The 20,000-nt window shown below is 47.7% G+C and overlaps 9 protein-coding genes across 24 annotated transcripts in view; 6 read left to right on the top strand and 3 right to left on the bottom strand.

The window, feature by feature from the left end:
• Positions 1–1,195, top strand: part of LOC126572786 (uncharacterized) — a 1,609-nt gene extending 414 nt beyond the window's left edge. The window contains exons 1-3 of the mRNA XM_050232419.1: positions 1–350; positions 415–511; positions 617–1,195. The exon at positions 1–350 is cut by the window's left edge and continues 414 nt beyond it. Of these exons, the coding sequence (XP_050088376.1) occupies positions 1–350; positions 415–511; positions 617–1,120 (951 nt within the window). The 3' untranslated portion in view covers positions 1,121–1,195. The remainder of the gene's footprint in view (positions 351–414; positions 512–616) is intronic.
• A 50-nt stretch (positions 1,196–1,245) lies between these two features.
• Positions 1,246–2,457, bottom strand: LOC126572788 (uncharacterized). Its single transcript, XM_050232421.1, has 2 exons — positions 1,871–2,457; positions 1,246–1,784 (listed from the first exon to the last, which is right to left on the bottom strand). Exons 1-2 carry the CDS (start codon positions 2,232–2,234, stop codon positions 1,417–1,419), a joined length of 732 nt encoding a protein of 243 aa, XP_050088378.1. The 5' UTR covers positions 2,235–2,457; the 3' UTR covers positions 1,246–1,416.
• Positions 2,458–2,472: 15 nt separating this feature from the next.
• Positions 2,473–4,207, top strand: LOC126572785 (uncharacterized). Its single transcript, XM_050232418.1, has 3 exons — positions 2,473–3,394; positions 3,453–3,549; positions 3,614–4,207. The coding sequence occupies exons 1-3, from the start codon at positions 2,622–2,624 to the stop codon at positions 4,118–4,120; spliced, it is 1,377 nt and encodes a 458-aa protein (XP_050088375.1). The 5' UTR covers positions 2,473–2,621; the 3' UTR covers positions 4,121–4,207.
• A 4-nt stretch (positions 4,208–4,211) lies between these two features.
• On the bottom strand, positions 4,212–5,450 carry LOC126572787 (uncharacterized). The gene is made up of 2 exons (XM_050232420.1): positions 5,000–5,450; positions 4,212–4,815 (listed from the first exon to the last, which is right to left on the bottom strand). The coding sequence occupies exons 1-2, from the start codon at positions 5,304–5,306 to the stop codon at positions 4,295–4,297; spliced, it is 828 nt and encodes a 275-aa protein (XP_050088377.1). The 5' UTR covers positions 5,307–5,450; the 3' UTR covers positions 4,212–4,294.
• A 33-nt stretch (positions 5,451–5,483) lies between these two features.
• LOC126572792 (uncharacterized) lies at positions 5,484–6,653 on the top strand. Its single transcript, XM_050232427.1, has 2 exons — positions 5,484–5,652; positions 5,895–6,653. Exons 1-2 carry the CDS (start codon positions 5,514–5,516, stop codon positions 6,434–6,436), a joined length of 681 nt encoding a protein of 226 aa, XP_050088384.1. The 5' UTR covers positions 5,484–5,513; the 3' UTR covers positions 6,437–6,653.
• Positions 6,654–7,039: 386 nt separating this feature from the next.
• LOC126571219 (uncharacterized) lies at positions 7,040–14,842 on the top strand. 11 transcript variants are annotated; one of them, XM_050229551.1, is made up of 5 exons: positions 7,064–7,162; positions 10,728–10,975; positions 12,454–12,740; positions 13,446–13,573; positions 13,634–14,842. In XM_050229551.1, the coding sequence occupies exons 3-5, from the start codon at positions 12,467–12,469 to the stop codon at positions 13,898–13,900; spliced, it is 669 nt and encodes a 222-aa protein (XP_050085508.1). In that variant the 5' UTR covers positions 7,064–7,162; positions 10,728–10,975; positions 12,454–12,466; the 3' UTR covers positions 13,901–14,842. The 11 variants fall into 11 exon arrangements, with proteins under 11 accessions (XP_050085506.1, XP_050085508.1, XP_050085513.1 ...); XM_050229556.1 differs by having other exon boundaries at positions 7,075–7,162; positions 10,761–10,975; XM_050229555.1 differs by lacking the exon at positions 7,064–7,162 and adding an exon at positions 7,203–7,380.
• The window catches only part of LOC126571214 (uncharacterized), a 165,615-nt gene continuing 154,547 nt past the window's right edge, over positions 8,933–20,000 (bottom strand). For all 5 annotated transcript variants that reach the window (XM_050229540.1, XM_050229542.1, XM_050229541.1 and 2 more), the window contains 4 exons: positions 19,061–19,186; positions 18,720–18,884; positions 17,947–18,061; positions 8,933–10,056 (listed from right to left, as the gene is read on the bottom strand). In XM_050229540.1, the coding sequence (XP_050085497.1) occupies positions 9,446–10,056; positions 17,947–18,061; positions 18,720–18,884; positions 19,061–19,186 (1,017 nt within the window). In that variant the 3' untranslated portion in view covers positions 8,933–9,445. The remainder of the gene's footprint in view (positions 10,057–17,946; positions 18,062–18,719; positions 18,885–19,060; positions 19,187–20,000) is intronic.
• On the top strand, positions 15,238–17,366 carry LOC126571217 (uncharacterized). Its single transcript, XM_050229546.1, has 4 exons — positions 15,238–15,432; positions 15,624–15,832; positions 15,950–16,145; positions 16,232–17,366. The coding sequence occupies exons 1-4, from the start codon at positions 15,387–15,389 to the stop codon at positions 16,513–16,515; spliced, it is 735 nt and encodes a 244-aa protein (XP_050085503.1). The 5' UTR covers positions 15,238–15,386; the 3' UTR covers positions 16,516–17,366.
• LOC126571218 (protein split ends-like) overlaps positions 19,733–20,000 on the top strand; it is a 1,292-nt gene continuing 1,024 nt past the window's right edge. For both annotated transcript variants that reach the window (XR_007607868.1, XM_050229548.1), the window contains exons 1-2: positions 19,733–19,874; position 20,000. The exon at position 20,000 is cut by the window's right edge and continues 590 nt beyond it. Coding sequence is in view for 1 of the 2 variants with exons in the window: in XM_050229548.1 (XP_050085505.1) it covers positions 19,829–19,874; position 20,000 (47 nt within the window). In the remaining variant the exon portion in view is untranslated. The remainder of the gene's footprint in view (positions 19,875–19,999) is intronic.

Below are 20,000 nucleotides of genomic sequence, written 5' to 3'. Positions count from 1 at the left end.
ACGGAGAAGAAGGTGGCCGTTGCGATTTACAAGCTGATTCACGGATCCGATTACGCTACGGTTGGCGAACAGTTCGGGGTGCACAAGGCCACGGTGAAAAATTGTCTGTTTCAGTTCTGCAAATCCATGGTGAAGTACTTCATGGACGTTGAGATTGCTCTGCCGACCACAGACGAAGCGTTGGAAATAAGCAGTGCGTTCGAGGAGAAGTGCGATCTACCCATGGTCATAGGTGGCCTCGGTCTGTTGCACATTCCCATCACGCCTCCCGGGGCCGAATCGAAGAATTATCAAAACCCCAAAAAGTGGTCTTCGCTTACACTGCAAGCCGTGGTCGATCACAACTTGCTGTAAGTATGCGCTGTAGGTTGCGTACGCCCGGGGCCATTTCTATTGAAATCTCTCGTCCTTCAGCTTTAGGCACATTACCTGTGGGCATATTGGTTGTACCGAAGAATCGATCGTGCTGACCGATTCCGGGTTGTATCAGCACTTTGAGAATACTGAAATGGTAAGAACGATTGGCGCGCACTGGGAGGCCAGATGCTATGGCGAGGTATGGATGTTGATTTATGACTTTAATTCTTCCTTTCTCACGTTCCCCTTTGGCGAACAGCCTGCTCAGATGATTAATGGCAATCCGGTGCAGGGTTACATCGTGACGGATCCAACGTATCCGTTGCTACCCTGGCTTATGCATGCTTACACTCCATCGAGCAACCCAGTCACGGCCGAGGAGCAAACGTTCAACGAGCATCTTGCGAAGGCTAAGGCAGTGGTGGAGCAAGCGTTCACCAGGATGAGGGCACGGTTCGGAATCCTGCAGCGCAAGATAGACATCGACATCAACTTTGTGCCACAGATCCTGCTCACCTGTTGCATACTGCATAATATCTTGGAAAAGCGAAAGATAAAATTCGACGACAATTGGATAGAACAGATGGCGGCCGCTGATCAAAAGTACCCTCAACCGGACGCTTCCATAGTGACCAACTACATAACTTCGGTCGAAGGTGAAGCTGTGCGGGACCTGCTGAAGGACCACATTCAGTCAAAGTACACGCTCTTCCGTTCGATAGACTACAGCCAGGTGTACTTCATCAATGATCCGAACCAATGAGGGCCGATGGCGAACGGTTGCTGCCCTCTTTTGTTTAGAAATATACTAACTACGTAACTCCTAGACCAATTCCAAGCGAACCGTGTTTAACTAATTTTTCAAATAAACGATCCCACGCTTACCGATCAACTTGCATAAACGCACTATTTTTTTTAAAGATGGATTCTGGTTTATAATTTCGATTTCAGTGTTCGTTCAACAGAATTTATCCGCCGCTTCGCACTGTCACCGCGTCTCCAGCTGATTTCTGTTATGATTCTTCTAATATTGTTCTTATCTAGTTGTTAACTTATACGCTAAGACTCACTAACTACCACTTCGTAGGAACAGTCTTCATCCCCGTTCCGATGATCGTTGGCGTCCTCGGCTGCGGCAGCTTTGCTTGTCGCTCTTTTGGCTACACTTTTCCCATCGACCATCCGCCGGAACTGTGCTATGATGTTGCTACTATTTTTATCAAGTAACCCATTGAACTTGTGGTCTCTGTTTTTCGAAAACTGTCCATAAAGCGTGGCACCAAACTCGTTCAGCTCGCGGCACTTTCTGTAGTAGGCGCCATCCTCCTTGTAGCGATGGCTTTGAATCCTTTTCAAGATCTTTCTACGTGTTATCATGCCCTTGGTACTACCCTGGGGGGACTCGTTCATTTCGCTCGATTTGCTGTCTGTAAAGGAACGTGAAAAACCAAACCATACCCATTCATGGAAGCTCTCCGGCAGGATGATAGTTTCCAACAGTTTCCATTCTTACCACAAGGCTCTTCGATGGTTTTCGGTTTCGGGGCCGGATCGGCGCCCGGGCAGCTTTTCCGTTCCTCACTCAGCAGCTCGTGCAGTTCCTCGTAGAATGGCCCCGCAATAGTCCAATCGTCAACGCGCACCGCTTTATGGTAGCACCGCAGCAGTTTCTCCCAGCGCAGCTGCACATCGTCCGCGTGCTTGTCGATGTAGCCGCGTAACCACATTTCCTTCGCGATGCTCTTGTAAATCGCCTCATGTGTGTGGCGTAGGGATGGATCGCCCAGCAGGAACGCTTCACTCACATTTTGCAGCTTGATAATGTCCAGCAGATCGAACGTTTCATCATCGCTCCAAAGCGCCCTCGGTGGTTCCATTTTCAATGCACGCTATTCACACTAAACACTACCGGGCTACTGTGATTGCACACTTTCATGGTGCTGGGCTACTACTAGCCTCTACTGGTTGAACTCCCGTGGTCCAGTTGTGTTCATAATCAACGATTTCTATTCCTAATTTACCTGTTTTATCGGAACTTTTCCCGTACCACTCCGTCTGATACGCGAGATGTGTTGTTTGTACACAAAACATCGACGAGCGACTGTCACAACAACACAGCCGTTTCTTCTTCGGGCTTCTCTGCGTTCCTTGCAGGGTTTCAGTTTTTGCGCGCGTGATACGCTAAACCACAGTCCAACTTTCTTCACTCGTAGCATTCTGTGATCTTCTTGCACAAATCAAGCTTCCCGGGTAATGCTTCCAAAATGTACAAAGTAGCCTTGGTATCGCCAATGCCCCTCAAGCAGTTCCGGCGTGAGTATGGGGCGCTGCTGGACGATCTCACCCGCGAACAGACGGAACTGTGCGAACGGTTCGAATCGCTGCGGCGCCGCCGGCACATTATCTTCTACAAACGGTTACGATACAAGATCAAGTGCCAGCTAGAACGGCACCGCGAAGAGTGGGTCGAAATGCTACGCAAAACACTTCACGAGAATGTGCCAACTCGGACGATCGGCGGACGGGTTGCGGACGATAGCTGGTACCGTAGCCACTTTCTCGACGCTGACGATGCCACCCTGCTAGCAACCATCCGGATGGATCGCCGTACCTATCTCTACCTGGTGGACGTTGTGCGGGGCGATCTGACGCTACCGTCCCAAGACCCCCAGGCACCGAATGAAACGGTGAGCGTGGAGAAGCGATGTGCCATCGGACTGTACAAAATGGCCAGCGGTGAATGCTTCACCCAGCTGGGAACACGTTTCGGTGTACACAAGCTGACCGCGGCCAATAGTTTTTACCGATTCTGCACGACAATCGTTAGCCGGTTACGGCGGAACGTGATACGATTGCCAGCGGAACAGGAGGCTCTGAAGCTGGCGGTGCGCTTTGAGAAAAACACCGGTCTACCGCGGGTCATGGGACTGATCGGTATGATGCACTTTCCCATCACGAAAGCGCCTACTAATGGATACATAAATAGCGACGGCTGGGCATCGATGATACTACAAGCGGTCGTCGATCATTCTGGGCTGTAAGTCGTATCGGATGCGCGTAAGGGACGGTAAATAATGTTCGATTCTTGCTCTTAGAATACGTTTCGCTTCGAGCAGCCACGCAGGCGGTACGGACGGTTACACGGTGCTCGAGGAATCGGAGGTCAACAATCACTTCAACCACTCGGAACTGGTGAGCCGACGAGCATCTCAGTCGCATGAACAGCAGAACATGATTATGCTTTATTGTCTTACAGCCAACAGAATTCTACATCGGTGATCAGGCGGCAGATGATCAAGCGGCTGTGAAACCGTTCCTAATCGGTGGCCGCGAGTATCCGCTACTCCCACATCTCATTACCCGCTATTCGGCACCGGAATCGCGCGAAGAGCTGCTGTTCAACAAACATCTCGACGCTGCACTTGGTGCTTTCAACGTGACCATGCGACGACTGATGGCTCGCTGGAACGTACTGCGCCGGGGGATGGATTTCGATCCACTGACCGTGCCCCGAACGATTATCTGCTGCTGTATACTGCATAACATTCTCGAACGTCGCTCGATACCGTTCGATATGCAGTGGATCACCGCCGATCGGAACGATACACAGCCAACGGCGAAGCCCCCGGAACAGGTGGTAGCCCATCCCGATGCGGAGGTGATCCGGGACTGGGCAAAACGGCGACTGGCGATCCGTTTAGCAAAGGACGAAGCAAAGAAACCGCCCTATCGAACAGTACAACGAACCAACCATAGGAAGTGACACATTAGTGGTGGAATCCGTTTTCTTTGTGATGAAGTTAAGCGGGAACAAAACGTGATGGCAACCGAAATGCTATCAATTGATGAACCCGTTTGTTTCGTGAAGTTTGATTTAATGTAGCGTCCCAAGGATGTTACTCCCTGGGATCGGAGATATGATCTATATGATAGTAGGTTAAAATTCGTCCTCTTTCCACGTCTGGTAGTATTGCTTTACCACCTCCTTCTTCTCGTCGATCTCGTTCTCTTCGTCCTCCTCCAGAACGTCCTCTTCGACCATCTCCACCATCTCGACCTGCTCTTCCTCTAGCTGTTCGATCACATCCACCATATGATCTCCTCCGTCCGCATCCTCGATCGATTCCTCGAGCGTCGTTGCGTCGTCCATCGTTTCTTCGACCATGTCCAGCTTTTCCTCTTCCACTTCTGCCACCGTCCCCGCGACCATGCCCTCCAGGATGAGTATTTGGTGGGCCCGGAAGCAAAAGTCCTCCGCATTCTTCTCGAGAACGTTGGCCAACCGCTGGCTGAACTGCCGCTCGTCCTGTGTGTACAGCTCGAACTCGTAGTTGATCAGGTCCTTCTGCTTCCGGAAGAATTCCTCGTTGTTTTCCCGCTCGACCACGCCAATCTTGGTCAGCAGCTTGTCGAAGTGCTCCAGTACCGGTTTGGGCCGCTTCTGGGGGACGGCAGTCTCTGTAGAACCCGAAAGTGCACCATTATTAGTATTCTTCCTTTCAGGTTGCGTCAAATAGTTTTCGATTTTCCGGTTCGATTTTTCATCTAGCAAGCAGTGTCGCGGTATGCTCTCCCGGTACCAGCAGGCAACGGTAACTTGATCGCATAGCTAGACGCGTACTTGGGCAGCTTACGTACGTACCTAGTTTGGCTTGGTTTTGCTGCAACTTTTCCGACATCAGCTCATCGAGCTCCTCGAAGAATTCGCACGATTCGCTCAGATAGTCCTCGCGTTTGGTTTTGTAGTACACTCGCTTCAGGTTTTTCCATTTGTGCTCGATCTGGAACGCACCCTTGTCCAGGAAGCCGCGCTTTCGCATCTCGGCCTCCGCTATGCCGTACAGCTTTTTGTTTTGCTCCTCACCAAAGTGCCTGATCAGCCCCTTGTCCTTAATCACGGACAGCAGTTCCTTGGTTTCCTCGTAGGTCCACACATTTCTCCGTGCCATGGTTTCCACTAGCCACGGCCGTGTTCCGAGGACGCTTCTCGCGCTGGGATATCACAAATAATTCGAGGCGCCAGCCAGTTGTGTTTTTTTCTTCGAAATGTCGCCGTATGTGTGTGAGTGCATCAAAACAAAGCGACGCGGTGACGTTTCTCCCTCTCCGCACACGCACCGTTCACGGGTTTTTTCAGCCTCTCCCGAAACGTCAAAATGGGCGCAAGCACGAAAACGGCTAAATTTGCGGTCGGCTTCACGGCCTTTGCGTTTCTGTTTATTCTGATCTCCTTTTGCTCACCGTACTGGCTACAGACCGATGGGGAGCTGGAGCATCCCAAGTTCACCAATCTCGGTAAGTTTCCGGTGCACGGCGAACGGCTGGAATGCGCCTCTCCATCGACGCCTGGGGTTGGGTGTGTCATCACCGAGCAGCAGCAGCAGCAGGGCGTTGTTGATGCGTGTGTCGCGCTCGACCCAACGTAAACAAATGTTTGCTCTGCTCCGTGCTGCTAATCGAAGGAAACCATGCACGAAGGTGATCCCCACGGCAGCATGCGTGAGTAACATGATTTCTCGTTCCGTTCTCCACCGTAGGGCTTTGGGAGTTGTGCCTGCGGAATTTCCAGGATATACACCGATGGTACGACTACCCCTTCAACGGGTGCATGTGGATCTTCGAGGAGGAGTACTACATCATCCACGATTACATCCTGCCCGGGTTCTTCATTGCGGTGCAGTTTTTCTTCACGCTCTGCTTCACCCTGCTGCTGATGGGCGTCACGATGACACTGATGTTCCTCAGCTGGTCACGGGACAACGATCGCTACATAATGCTGCTGCTGACCAATGGCACCGTGCTCCTGCTGGCGGCTTTCTGCGGTCTGATAGCCGTGGCCACGTTCGGTTGTTACGGTGATAGCCGCGACTGGATGCCGAACTGGGAGCACAACGATATGGGCTGGTCGTTTGCGCTGGGTGTCGTCGGCACCTTTGCCCTCTTTCCGGCCGGGGTGCTGTTCATCGTCGAGGCACGCCGTGCCACCTACAGACGCCTGAACAACATCGCCAACAGCGAAATGGCTGCGGCGTACACAATGGATGAGCGTAAATACCGCGGTGGCCATACAGATATCTAGATATGGAATACACCGGGGGTTGGGCCTTTGTCGCCGGCACATTCCTTCCCTCCCTAGCGCAGAGGGAGCTTAGGCTTGATAAGTCCATTTTTATACAATTGACACATATAGGTACAGTACGATTAGTGCAAGAAAGCGCTAGGGTCCGAGAGGATACGCGGCAAAATGGTATGCAAGAGAATCGATATTCCGTCCAGTAGAAATAAATTTTTACTAAAAAAAATCCGCTTTTCCTAACTCATTTCGCATAAACCAATTGGGATGTCATTAGTACGAGACGAAATCTCATTAAAAGCAGCTTAGCGTAGGACGGCTGGCCAGTCGGAGCATGCCTTGCAATATTAGGTGTGTCGCCAGGCTGCCATAAAAAGCGATGATTTTGCGCTGCGTTTGGTGTCTAGCTATAGTAATTCAATAGTTTTATTTTGTAATTGCAAGCCCGTAGAATAATAATTCTGTTGTTCGTTGCTTTTTAAAACAAAACGGAGGAATTTTTTTTTCGTTCTGCCAGTATGTGTGAGTGTTGCAACGTACCGCTCAGCAGTGTGCGTGCGCTTTTGCGTGTTAACCCTTCGCACCGGACGAACAAAGGTAAGACTCGCGTGGTGGTGGGATTTCTCAGAAGCAAACGAACGCAACTCGGAGAAGATCTGCCACTGCGGTGCCGTGGACAGTAATGCAACAGAATTCGGATCTTTTATCAGGGCGTGCCAAGACCACAGCAGTGTAAGTGCGATACAAAAGTAACCAGCCACCTGAATGTGCCCGATTGTTTCCGTTTGGTGCTTGGTGTTTCCCACCCCCATCGTGCATTTAGGCTGCATTTTTAATATCGGTGTCCACCGACCGTCGAGTGAACAACAGCTCCCACCACCTGAGCCTGAGCATCATCATCATAATAGGGTGTGGTGGGCAGAGCGCAAAGAAGGCTGGATTGGCTGGCAGTGAGCCTCGGTTTGGGGGCGACTTGTGGCCACAACAGAGTTCTGTATTACCGTGCTAGTGGACATGACACGACTTTTGTGACACGAAAGGTGTGATACGCGTTCAGTGAGGGGTTTAATTAGGGCGCGCGAAGAAAAACATCCTACCAACATACGGCATACCAACGCCCTGCCCTGGTGACCAACGCAGCGTCCTAGGCGTCGTCATCATCATCACCGTGTCGCTGGTTGCTAGCACACCGCCTGCCTGCTAGTTTGCCATTTGTTTCCGTTTTGTGTAAATGCTGCCGTTGCTCTGAAAAAATCCTTTCCAAAGTGCTCCACGGTGCTGGAGAGTAAAATCACGTCCAGATGTGCGTGTTGGTATTTGGTGGCGGATGGCGTTCAAGTGGTGGCGGTTTTAAATGAATGTTTAATGAGTCTACGGTCGCGCGCGGGGCCAAGTGACAAACACACGGAGCAAGCCGAGACCGCCGAGAGAACATGACGCCGTCATTAACGCCGTCTGTTTCGAACGATGAGCCCCCGCGGAAAAAACGCGGAATACAAATTATTTTGCAGTTATCTCGACGGAACGGACAATTACCACATTTCCTCGTATCAGTTTCACGAGACAATCGCTATCTCGCGATGGGTAACCGGACTGGTCAGTCAGACACAATCACACCCCTCCGGACCGATCATCCAACCCACAACCGGACGATCGGGATGAGTAATACACGGGGCTTCGAATGTTAGCGATAAGATCGTGCTACTCGATATTGAAGTGTCCAAGAGGCCGGAGAATATAAAAACCGGGCTACAATTCCGGACAAGAGATCGTACAATCGAACTTATTTCGAGAGCGGTGATCAGTGTTTGCGCGGCAGCTTCCGCAACGGCTGCTCAAACTGCTCCCAAAAGTAGTAACGGTTACCGCGGACAAGCCACACAACTGCCGTCCGTGTACCAGATGACGAATAGAGGAAGATGTACCGCTAATTAGCAGGCCACCGTGGAATGTGCTGAGCCAAGCGCCAAACCAATAAACAAATAGGGCCAGCCGCCTTGGATTCGTTACCTTTGGATCCTCGAAATTCGGTGTCAGTCAAGTATCAGGGCGAACAAACGAAACGAAACGAAACCGTGGAAACAAAAGCGCAAAACTTGAGAAATAGCAAACATACTGAACCTCCTCCTGCAGGCCAGCCATCCGGTCAGGGAGCCCTACCGTTGCGCAACCGCATCGCCGTGCCTACCGAGGTACAGAAAGTGATGCTGTTTTTTTTGGGGCGGGAATTCCCGGACACTATCGACGAGGACGATGCCTCGTGCAGACATTCTTCTACACAAGCGGCATCATTTGTTTGACCGCCAGGAAGCTCGGCCGGTTGCAGGTGGTAAAGTTTGTTGACGCCTGCACACCGCGGTATTTGCTCTGCTATTTACATAATTTCGTCAAAGCTAGTATTGTACCTTTTATGACCCTTTTCTCTTGGACGCAACTTCTCTTACGTCCACAGTATAAGGGTGGAATGTCTTCTCAATAGATTCAACATTAGGAATATTGGGGGAAAAAAACAATGCTTTAATAGTTACCATACAGCGCATTTGTAGTTTAATGTTAAAAAAAAACTGTCAGGAATATTGAAAATAATTCTGTAAACAAATACAATTGTTTGCGAAAGCTAGATCATCCTGTACGTCGTTAACAGAAAGATAAATCGTACATGCAAAACTGTGCCCCTGCCCGCTAATGGGTGGTGTCACCGATCATGTTGCATTGCAACGCTGCATTGTTCAGACGAAGAAGGGAAACCCTTTGTAATCTTTGCTTTTGACGTTGTATAGTTTCCCACGTACTGTGAAACACCAGCGGGGGGAAGGCACTCACTGATAGCTTAAAGACAATTTCGGAAGCAAAACGTACGCCGCAGTTGAATGCCTGCCTGTAAGGGTCCTCCCCTTTTTGCCCTGGTTGAGGTAGATAGTTAGTTAGTTGGTTGAACTGGAATATAGGTCCCCACGTGTTCCGGTCTTGCGACGGGGCTTCTTGCAATGTAGGTCATAGTTTTCTACGCGCCCTCTAGAACGTTTTATAGCCGACCGGCTTGGCATTCCAGCAGGGATGAGTTTTGTCAAAGTATCGGTCCGCAACGGCGCCGCGTGTTAGCAGGGCACAGCTGGCCGCCTCTAGGCCGACACTGACGCATACCGGTTCCGGCATGCCGGCGATAGCGGCTACGATAAACCCACTCGTAAAGCTATCACCTGCACCGGACACATTCACGATCTTAGGATGGACGTGCGCCTCATAAAATCTGCCCTGTGCTACCGATTGATTTGGTTCCGGTTGTTGATAAGAACCGGTGACGGGATCAAAGAATGGGACGGTGTCCGAGCATCGGCGGAAGATGGCTACACCGTGTTTACCGAGGGTTACCAACAGATTATCGAATATTTGACCTACGAATTCGCCGAGTGGTTTCACCTCGCCCAGCAGCTCGTCGACGGATTGGAATGCTTCCATCGGTGTGGCGGATATTGGGTGCGGATACTTCAAAGCCTTCGCCAGCTGGCGCAGTTCCTCCAGATTCGGCGAACTAAAGCGTATGGCCTGGAGTGCACTGGTCGCCAGTGCTGGGTCTCCGATGAATGGTTTGGCCGCGATTCGCATATCCGTGGGTTCGAAGAAAACTGAAAAGAAGGAAACGAAAGATAGCGGTGGAAAATTAATCACATTGTGGCCCGGTTGATCATGATCATGATGCGTGTCCTTAATGTTTTAGAATCCTGCGGGGACAACCGCAAGGTTAAATGACACGACCCGAGCAGGCAATGCAACACGAGGCGCACCCTCTGTTTACGTGCAGCGAAGCATTGCGCAACGGAAGCTAATCGCTACACGATCTAGGCGACCACTGGCCTCCTCGGGATCGGTACGCGATCGAGCTCCGGGAAAACACGCTAACGCACCCGTGATGTGGTTTGGTGTAGAACCCGGGAAAGGGAAGGTGATAAATGTGTGTGACCCGGGTGTGGGACATGGTAAAATGGTTTTGCGGTCACCATAATAGTGAGAACAATGCCAAGCACGTATGTACAGCCACGATATGTGGGCCTTCTCTAGTGATCCTCACATTCGTGATCAAGCCCGGGTGAGTGTGGCGCGTGGCCTCTAGCGTGGACTAGGCGTGTGTTTGACTGAAAAAAAAAGAAAACGTCTTAATTGCGTTCCGCAATTGCGGGGAAACAATGGGAGACAATTTCTGGGACAGCGGCGTACAACACAGAGAAGGACACGACCGATGTGTGTTGACTGTCTCGGGCAGTCGTTCAGAAACTCTAACAATGACTGTTTTCAATAGGCCCCGCGAGATATGATTTCTTCTCCACCGCAGAACGCAGTCCAGTGAATAGAGACACCAGCTTCAAGGATACAGTAGGCGAGAGGTTAGGCGTAGTGTTTCTTATCGGTGGCCTTCTGAGATTGGTAATTCAATTGAGACTTAACCACCGGAACCACCGGGGAACTGTTCTCCGTTTCCGTTTCCCCTTGTCCGATCGTTCGTCCGGCGCCAGTGTCGCGTTCGCGCGCAAGATAATCGCAACAATTGTGAGTAATTACGGTACGGTAGTAAGGGATTTTGCTAACGATACTGCGGCAAAATCATGATTTCGATTTTTTCCCCCTTTCGTCGGCTGCTTCGTAGTAGACAGATTGCATGTCTCATGTGCCTCGCTTAGCGCTCATTAGAACGGAAATAGCTTCACCTCATATAATCATTCTACTCATTTCTCACATTTTCCTACGCGTATGATGCCTTCAGACTAGTGTCGGATTTTTCCGGTCACCTGTACCAGCGCAAGTCTATTCTACTGCAAATCACTCACTTAATATTAGCGAATCGTTTTGTTTTTCTCTCTGCCCGACACTACCAAAACACCAAACTTTAGCACCGAAATGTTCCTAATACGCTCGCCAAATACTAGTTTCCGAAAAACTGGTAACACCTCTCAACGATACAATTTGTGGCCACTTCTTCCAAACACTTTTTGGCGATCCTTTGCACAGCGGTTCGTGACGGCGCACCATTTCCCCTGTGCTGATGAGGATTGCTTCGACTGTTAATATGCGATGCTTAAAGGGAGCAACGGCAAAGTTCGAGGGGATACTTGAGCGAACTACTTGTAACAACTTACGCGAAATTACTTCCGCCCCATTATGATATAGCGACGCTGCGGGCTGTTATTTATTGTTAGTTTTACGCTAATTTCAGTTAACTGTTGATGCTTTTAAGTACTGTTTGTCGTTGTCGCTGCCATAGTAACTCTGCATTATCTCCCAATCGCTACTTTGATCGAAAACCTGCCAATGATTGAATATTGATATAGATTTAAAATGCTATTTATTATTTCCACTGGGTGTTGTAGGTCACCCGATGGATCGTTGTTGAATAGATCACGAACCAGCAATGTACGAAAGTATCATTCCAATCATGCCAACCACCTCATACCAAGCGTTGTTGTAGTTGAAGAATCTCCTTGAAGTTTGCGTTTAAGGTGAATATTTCAAAATGTTTCCTTGCGTGCTCCCAGATTTTTACGCCGTGTTTAGTTACTCGCATTCGCACGGTGGTTCTCCGCAACAGGTTGTTATGCTTTTGTAAAAAAGTTTTTCCTTCCGAGGAGGTGCGACTTGCACGTCCCACCGGTACCCGCGAGGAATCATACAACATTCACACGGCGGGGGAAAGGCATGCTTGATCAAACATTGTTGATTGTTCCCACCATAAAAGGCTATCTATGATGCACCACCCTTTGGCACTACACGAACGACCGTAGCATGCGAAGCAAAATGAGCAAGCCTTGCACTCTCTTGGCTGCACAAAAGAAAGGACGACGAGGAATGTTTAAAAGGGCATAGCTTTGTGCAATGTCCTACCGCGACAGAGTGGTTCTTCTTCTAGGCTTGACTAATTTGCGATGCTTTATCTAGTACTAGTTTGCATGTCTCTTTCGCAGTTTCTACTTTTCGAACATGTCAATTCTTAACAACCAACTAATAACTTTTCTTCTCGTCTGCATTTATAGTGACCTTGCAACGATGAAGCGACGATCACTGTCCGGTAACTGCGGTGTGGGGGTGTTTGTGATCGCTCTCGTGACGGTGCTAGTCGCATTCGCGACTCCGAGCTGGCTTGTGAGCGATTATCGCATCACCGGGGCAAAGCTGGATCGGCTCGGTCTATGGACACATTGCTTCCGATCACTGCCGGACGTCAACGATGACTACCAGCGCCGGTTCTTCGTCGGTTGTCGCTGGGTCTATGATCCGTTCACCACCGGTTACGACGAGATCCGCGGATTCCTCATACCACGTAAGTGAAAACGTAATTCGGAAGTAAACTATCTAAGCCATATATATTCCTGGCTGGAGTAATCTACCATTTGCACCAAAGATCTAGCAAGATTTACACAAAAGGAGTTCACAGTTCATAGCCGTGGAGCACAGGATCAATTGAATTAATTAAACGTGGTCGTTCTGCGTGGCACGCGACATGAAATGTTGTCATCGGTGGCCAGTGGTGGTTACCTAGTGAGTCATTCTCAATTGAACGATCAAAGTGTTCTCGTCGAGCATTGTTGGTTCAGCGAGTTTCGTCTGAAGCCAACAATACTCGACCATTCACGGATGGAATTCCCAATCTGTGAGTTATCTATGTGTTGGAAATGAAGTGTGACAACAATTAACACTACTGCACCTTCAACTAAAGGCAAGGCAAGTCCAGGCGACCGCACTAATTTGAGGCATGTCAACGCTTTGGCGCATGTGAATCACGCAACCTAGAACCACGCGACACGAACACATGTAGTTGTTGGTGGGAAAGTTTTTACTGGTTCAGTGAATTCATAAAGAACTACCATCACGCTTGACAAGCTTCGTGATTTTTTGTTGTCGAAGAAATCGCCTCAGCCAATGGGGGGAGCTACTATTGGGAACTTTAAAATTAATAATAATGAGATCCGTTAACCCGTCGCAAACGACGAATAATCAACCCTTTTTTTCATATTTCTCATTGCAGCTTTTATGGTAGCAACGCAGTTCTTTTACACTCTCTGTGCCATTGGTGTCATACTGGCGATGGTGCTGGTGCTGCTGTACTTCCTATGCGCCGGTCCAGATCAGAAGTTTTTCGTCAAACTCATTAAGGTAAGCATAGCTCACTCAGCATAGTTGTTCTCGGTTTCATTTCGTGTTTTTATTTTGCAGGCTATCAGCTACATTACCCTGGCAGCGTCCGTTTGCGGTAGCATAGGAGTGATCGTCTTTGCCTGCTTCGGTAACAAGGATAAGTGGATGCCGGAGCATGCCAACAATTGGTTCGGTTGGTCCTTCATTCTTGCCTGCATCGGTGTCGTCGCGTGTGGCGTAACGTCTTCCCTGTTCTTTGCCGAAGCACACGTGCAGGCCCGAAAACGAAGGCAATTAAAAGAATCGCAAACCCAGTTCCAGATGGATAGTGAATCGAAGGCTTAAAGAGACGAATGAGATATTGGGCCGAAGCAAAACGAGGCCTGCGTTGCGGTGCCGCGCAGTATAGGCGGCCGGCACATTTTGTACTGTACAATTGGCACTTTTTGTACATCATTCAAAGCACAGCGCGTCGCGATTACGATTTGCACATCCCAACGATTCGAATCAACGCCGTTATCCATAAGAAGGGCAGCTGTTAACATCGGGTTAGATGTTTCAACTAGCAGTTTTATGGCTTCACGAAGAAACGTCGTTTGCGATAGCTTATAAGATACCATTTTAAGGCAATCTCAATCAGCTGGCCGTCCACGAAAGTGCAGCAGAGTAGTTTTAAGCTGGATTTCCGCATTACTTCTTAATGTCACAAATCTTGGAAACCCTTCCGTCCACCTTTAGTTGTACTGTACTTTCATTTCATTTTAATCGAGGAAAAACAATATCCACTCTTGAGCGTGGTGAATGGATGCTTTTAATTATTTTAATTTCCTTATCGTTAACATTCCACAGAAACAACTGCATACCATTTTATAACTGTTTGGACACTTTTTTACTACCATCTTTGCTGATAGGAGCTCAGCTTTCCTATTTTTTTTTAAAATATTTTATTGTTACGATCGGTGACCGTACAGTGCCTCTAAATGCTGCCTTAAATAAGATACATATCGAGTGGGCATGATGCAGGCTTATCAATCGTATGTTCGATTTCGTGTCGACGATTCAAGGCTTGACTCCTGAACCAGTTTGTGCACACAAAATCCATTTTAGATACAACGAACGTGAAACAGCAATGGCCTTAAATCATATCATCCAAATCCCCTGCAAAGAGCAACTTTACAATCAAATTCGTTAGTCATTGATTGACGGCAACATATGAAATGGAATGTGTTCAGAGGCGGGTGTTTTTAATCATAAATGAGAAATATTGACAAATATACTTATAAAAACTTTCAACACAAGAGGGTTGTTGATTTTCGATGGGAAGAACGGGTCTTGGAAATGCATTCCTTAGTCAAGGACTGGTAAGTATGTTAAGTGGTCATAATATTCATAACCAAGCCAACGTGATTTCTGACCCAGATACATTCTTGGTAGCATTTCATCGCATGTCCTGGAAACCAAACAATTTGTTTAGCCACACGCGGCACCATGGCAACGCCTTTCAGCCACCGCCGTAACAGGTGGTTGTTTTGAAATTTCGTTGCGTGCCGTGACATCGGGTGAATCATGCGCCCCCATTCATGTTCGACCGTTTTATGTTGGCAGCATGAGCAAGCAGCGAACCCGACCCGAGCAGTAGTGAGTGAATGTTCACCGAAAAAGGGAGGAGTTCTCACCTCACAGATCGATGCAAGGGCGATCCGAGGAGTTACGGTCGACGGGCTTTCTCGGTGCATTCGTGCGTTGTTTTTAGGAATTCCGTTTAGTTTAGTTGTCGCGAAATCCTTTTCTGTGCCTCCGCTTGCTAGTCCCTAGTGCCTTTGCTGCCAGCATGTCTTCGTTGAGTGTGGAGAAGAACGAGTACCCGAAAGCGTCCAGTAAGTGCAGCCACGCATTCTTCCGCAAACGCATCTCAACTTTCCGACGTCCACGATGGAACGGAGGAATCTCCTTTGGCGCTGGAGCTGTTATGTGTTTGCGACAAGCGAGGCACACCCTTTCGACGGGGGCAGCGATGGCACAGTTCCGTGAAATAACCCTCTGTTTTTGGTTTGTGTTCCCGTTTCAGACGCTCTGGTGCTCGGCGCTGTACTGTCATACGTTGCAGGCGTCTTCCTGCTGATGAGCTTTTGTTCGCCTTACTGGATCGTGTCCTATCCGGAGTCTTTCAGCAATTTTAAGAACATGGGACTGTGGGAGTACTGCTTCCGGGATTTCACCTATCCGTACTATCAATTCCCCAAGCAGTTCAACGGGTGCCACCACATCTTCAGCGAGGTAAACCATCAACCTGTCGTCTCGGAGCTGTCGCGGCGCACGGTTCACCGCTAATGATGTGTCTGCCGCCGTCTACCGTCGGTGCTAATCGATCGGTTGTTCTTCCTCAACCCGTAGGAGTACTACGTCATCAGAGAATATTTGCTACCCGGATGGCTGATGGTGGTACAGGGATTCGTCACAATATCCTTCCTGTTTACATTCGGTTCGCTGATCATTATGGCTTGTGAGCTCATCAGATGGCCATTGAAGTTCGTGCTGCGCTACGAGTGGCTGCTTACCAGCATTTCCTTTGCCGGAATCGCTTCATCCTGTAAGTGCATGACACCATGACGCCTCGCGTTACGGTCCCACTACGGATCACCCATTATCGAGCCTTCCCTTTTCCCTTATTTGCAGCCTTCTTCATGTTTCTGGCGGTGGCCATCTTCGGCGGCAATGCATATCGTCGCGATTGGTTGATGTACCCTAAATTCAATGTATTCTCGTGGTCGTACGAGCTGGCCGTTGTGTCTTTCATTATTCTGGGGCTTGCATCACTACTCCTATACAAGGAATCACGCCGATCGTACGAAATGCGCCGTGAGGCCAAGAATTTGGTGATGCAGATGCAGATGCACGAACCGGGATACAATCCATCGCATCACACCAGTAGAAGTCTGCACAGCGGTGGATACATATAAATCCCGCACGCCAAACCCACTCCATAACGGAATCTCCTCATATCGTACCGATCTTTTAAGTCCTCTCCTTTCCCCCTTACACATATCCTGGTATCCAGCTCTCCCCGTCCAACGATAAGGGAGAGTAGTAATTGTAACGCTTTTTGCTTGGTATATACACGCAGATCCGTAAAGCAGGATAATACGAGTAATGCGCACATTTTGCGCAACGCACCTTTAATATATTGAAGGGCCCCTTTTTAGAACATCATACACGCGTACACGTGGCCTTTTTATAGTAACGGTAAAGTCTTAAGACGAACGCACACAGCACATCGGAACTGAGAGAAGATAAAACAAAATTAGTGCCTCTCTCTAGCACAGGGACATCTCGTTAACAATCGCAAATCGTTTCGAATCGTTTTCCCCTTCCGTACGTACTTGTAAGTGCGCTTTTATTTTTATTCTTTATTGTGTTACCTTAGTTAACTCCCATCATCACCCGTCCCCGGTATGTGAACATTGTTCCTACCGCTGAACACAATCACGACGGTAGCAGATAGTGTTTTAGAGTGTAGTGAGCTCTTGACCCAATGGTTTTGTTATCGAATCGCTCGTTGGCACATGGCAAGAACGTTCCAGTAGTAGCAACGAATAATCTCATTTATAATCTTTTTCCGTCCATGAGAGTATTGTTTAGTTTAAGCCATTTGGCACGATGACATTCCACTGCTTCATGTAGCAGTAGGAAAAGGGTCACAGAAAGCTTAACTGTATTGTACGTACTCTAGGCAGTCTAGTAGCGCGTTTATCGATAACTGGTCGATAGGAGTGGCGCAGATTTGGTGTAATAAAATTATAATAAAAACTAATCATAAACCATTCTATGTTGTCTCCTTCGAAAGCGAATTTGATTGAAAGGCATGAATCTTGCACGAATGATTGAATATCGTTTGCGTTACGAAATGATTTTAACGCGATCCGTAGGTCGCTACTGTAGGATACAATGAATAATGGTAACCGCAAAGATAACCAAATTAACCAAACCACTATTTCGTCCTTTTTCTGAGAAGGTAACAGCGGTGCAGGGCACGGGATGGCGTTAAACCGAGCTGCTTTCGCATTAATTATGCTGCCCCCAACGGTCTGGCGTTCAGTTTCTTTGAGCATATGAAAAAGACCACTTTCCTTGATGCCGTTTAGGCACTCATAAACCATTCCCTCCGGTAGCCCACTGCCAACGAAGAAAGGTAATATTTGCATTTTGAATAATTGTGTACTCATTAGACCGGGTTTGGCCAGAGGCGATCGCTGGTAAAGCTACCTAAGTTCGCGTACCACACCTCTCTAACGGTAACAAACTTTTCAATTATCGATACGCGTCATGAAACATAAGGACGCTTCTGTATTTAATAGAAGATGAGACTGTCGCGAGTCTGTTATATAACTCACCCGGTCGGTTGTAGCGTAGGCACTCGTTGAATATGGTTTGCATAACTGCTTCACTGATATTGGCATCTATAATTATGAGCGGCGATTGTTGAATCAGATGTCGGTTCTTTTTTATCTATAACAGTAGATATTGGGCGTAGAGGAAATAGATATCGTATTAGTATATAGATTTACAATATAAATGGTGGTAAAAAGTGATCAAGGATGTTGGTTCTGTGCATCCCAAACATAGTAGAAGCAACTTATTTTCCTTCTATACTCAGAACCTATTAGATGAATTCGGGTAAAAGTAAATCAAGAGAACAGAGAATTTCACAGAGGTCATTTTGCTTTATATGAAATACGTGATGGTTTGGGGGTTTTGTCTTACGTCCTTGCACATTAGGACTCGCGTCGAATATGGAATTAATTTTAGTGCTCAATTAAGCGGCCGTCATTCATTGATTATTGGCAAGCCGTTGCAGACATTGTTTGCTGCTGAATCAAATTAGTATACGGACGTGGCGGAAAAATCCTTGCGGACGAGTGTGACAACTCAATACGCTACTGTCCAGCGTGATTGATGAATTGCAATTTGAATGCAATCACGGAAAACATGTACATCGCCATGTAAAATCCATTGATTCGCTGGTAATGGATTCTGTTACGGAATGAGATTTCCAAAATAGAGTTATGAGTTATGATATTCACAAGTTTCTATTTATAAAAATAGACATCACCTAACAGTAAAAGCAGCAAAAGTGAAGAATGATTTCGTCACACACTCAACTTACCCATTTCGGATCAATCGCCTGAATGGCGTTCATGTCTCCGACAATAATTCGACAATCCCCTTGTCGGTCATGGAGCAAAGAGAAATTGCAAGTGGCATAGTCGTTCGTTTTGATGATTGAAGAATCGCAGTGCTTGGGAAGCAGCTGCCGGATGTACTCTCCGTTCTGCGAAAAACATAATAAATAGCATAAATCAAAATGATCATAAACTGCATCTACAAAACGTGCCAACTGAAGCATACTGTCTGCCAATTAGTTTTTATTCACATCCATGGCCTTTGTGCGTTACACATCACTTGGCATCGGAGCAATCCTTGAGAGTTTCCTGCGGCGGTTCTTACCCGATCGTTGCCTACAGCTGTAATCAGATGAACGTTGCCATACATCTTGTAGATCGCTTCGGCGATATTTCGTGCAACGCCCCCGGCCGATGAGTACTGCTCGGCATGATACGTACCACCATTTAGCTGCAAGGATAAAATAGAAAAAAAAGAATGGTGTAGCAATTATATAATGATTCGATTTCTTTTTCTCGTTTTCCATAAATGTGGAACGGATGTGATGTGGAACTATCACATGAAACTGGGCGAAAGGAGGGAGTACCATTCATCAATAGTTGCGAACTAGGTTAGTGTCAGGGCGGAATAATAGGAACGGCTTGGCTGGTAGTCAAACAAAGGAAGACGGATGCCTTCAATAAATGTCGTTGGTTACTGAGTCACTGCCATGCTTCAAGGGCACAGATATGAACGCCTTTATGATATAGATGTGCTTGAAATGGGTTTTTAAAACTAATATGGAATTGAAGAAGTAGAATTGAAAACATTCCTTTAAACAATCAATCAAATGGATATACGAAATAGTAAGAATGCTAGTATGAAGCAATTAAATAACGAATGTTGAGCTCTACTTCGCAAAACTTACGCGGTTGCGATGCATTTTCTGAATCAGAGTTACCATAGACAGCACAGCTATGCTCGCGATGCTCATTGTATTACTGCGTCTCGTTTAATGCGGGAGTCCTTTAGGAACACTGTTCCATTAATCTATTTCTCGATATCCTCCATTTATTTTCGTGTTTCCAGGAAACTATCTAAAATCAATCCGAAATGAATCGAAATTCTAAAACCAATTTGGCTGGCGCACAATCGTACGGTAAGTAAAAGCCGGATTGATGGTTAATTTGAGTAGCATATTATAGTCAAATCAGATTAACATGTGATGAACAGTGCCTATAATTTACTCTTGTTGCATTCTTATACTTTTGGTTGATTGAAAAGT

This window comes from Anopheles aquasalis, chromosome 2 (assembly GCF_943734665.1).
Source record: "Anopheles aquasalis chromosome 2, idAnoAquaMG_Q_19, whole genome shotgun sequence".
NCBI classification, from domain to species: Eukaryota; Metazoa; Arthropoda; class Insecta; order Diptera; family Culicidae; genus Anopheles; species Anopheles aquasalis.
This window is presented reverse-complemented; position numbering and strand designations above follow the sequence as displayed.

Excerpts from the sequence above, each read along its gene's own strand:
- LOC126572792 (XM_050232427.1), top strand. The coding sequence starts at position 5,514 with ATGGGCGCAAGCACGAAAACGGCTAAATTTGCGGTCGGCTTCACGGCC. Across the intron at positions 5,653-5,894 it reads TCCCAAGTTCACCAATCTCG|GGCTTTGGGAGTTGTGCCTG; the intron begins GTAAGTTTCCGG and ends TCTCCACCGTAG.
- LOC126572785 (XM_050232418.1), top strand. The coding sequence starts at position 2,622 with ATGTACAAAGTAGCCTTGGTATCGCCAATGCCCCTCAAGCAGTTCCGG. Across the intron at positions 3,395-3,452 it reads GTCGTCGATCATTCTGGGCT|AATACGTTTCGCTTCGAGCA; the intron begins GTAAGTCGTATC and ends TCTTGCTCTTAG. Across the intron at positions 3,550-3,613 it reads ACTTCAACCACTCGGAACTG|CCAACAGAATTCTACATCGG; the intron begins GTGAGCCGACGA and ends ATTGTCTTACAG.
- LOC126571219 (XM_050229549.1), top strand. The coding sequence starts at position 7,113 with ATGCAACAGAATTCGGATCTTTTATCAGGGCGTGCCAAGACCACAGCA. Across the intron at positions 7,163-12,453 it reads CGTGCCAAGACCACAGCAGT|TGACCTTGCAACGATGAAGC; the intron begins GTAAGTGCGATA and ends CTGCATTTATAG. Across the intron at positions 12,741-13,445 it reads CCGCGGATTCCTCATACCAC|CTTTTATGGTAGCAACGCAG; the intron begins GTAAGTGAAAAC and ends TTCTCATTGCAG.
- LOC126572787 (XM_050232420.1), bottom strand. The coding sequence starts at position 5,306 with ATGGCACGGAGAAATGTGTGGACCTACGAGGAAACCAAGGAACTGCTG. Across the intron at positions 4,816-4,999 it reads GCAAAACCAAGCCAAACTAG|AGACTGCCGTCCCCCAGAAG; the intron begins GTACGTACGTAA and ends CGGGTTCTACAG.
- LOC126572788 (XM_050232421.1), bottom strand. The coding sequence starts at position 2,234 with ATGGAACCACCGAGGGCGCTTTGGAGCGATGATGAAACGTTCGATCTG. Across the intron at positions 1,785-1,870 it reads AACCATCGAAGAGCCTTGTG|ACAGCAAATCGAGCGAAATG; the intron begins GTAAGAATGGAA and ends GTTCCTTTACAG.
- LOC126571217 (XM_050229546.1), top strand. The coding sequence starts at position 15,387 with ATGTCTTCGTTGAGTGTGGAGAAGAACGAGTACCCGAAAGCGTCCA. Across the intron at positions 15,433-15,623 it reads CGAGTACCCGAAAGCGTCCA|ACGCTCTGGTGCTCGGCGCT; the intron begins GTAAGTGCAGCC and ends TTCCCGTTTCAG. Across the intron at positions 15,833-15,949 it reads GCCACCACATCTTCAGCGAG|GAGTACTACGTCATCAGAGA; the intron begins GTAAACCATCAA and ends CTCAACCCGTAG.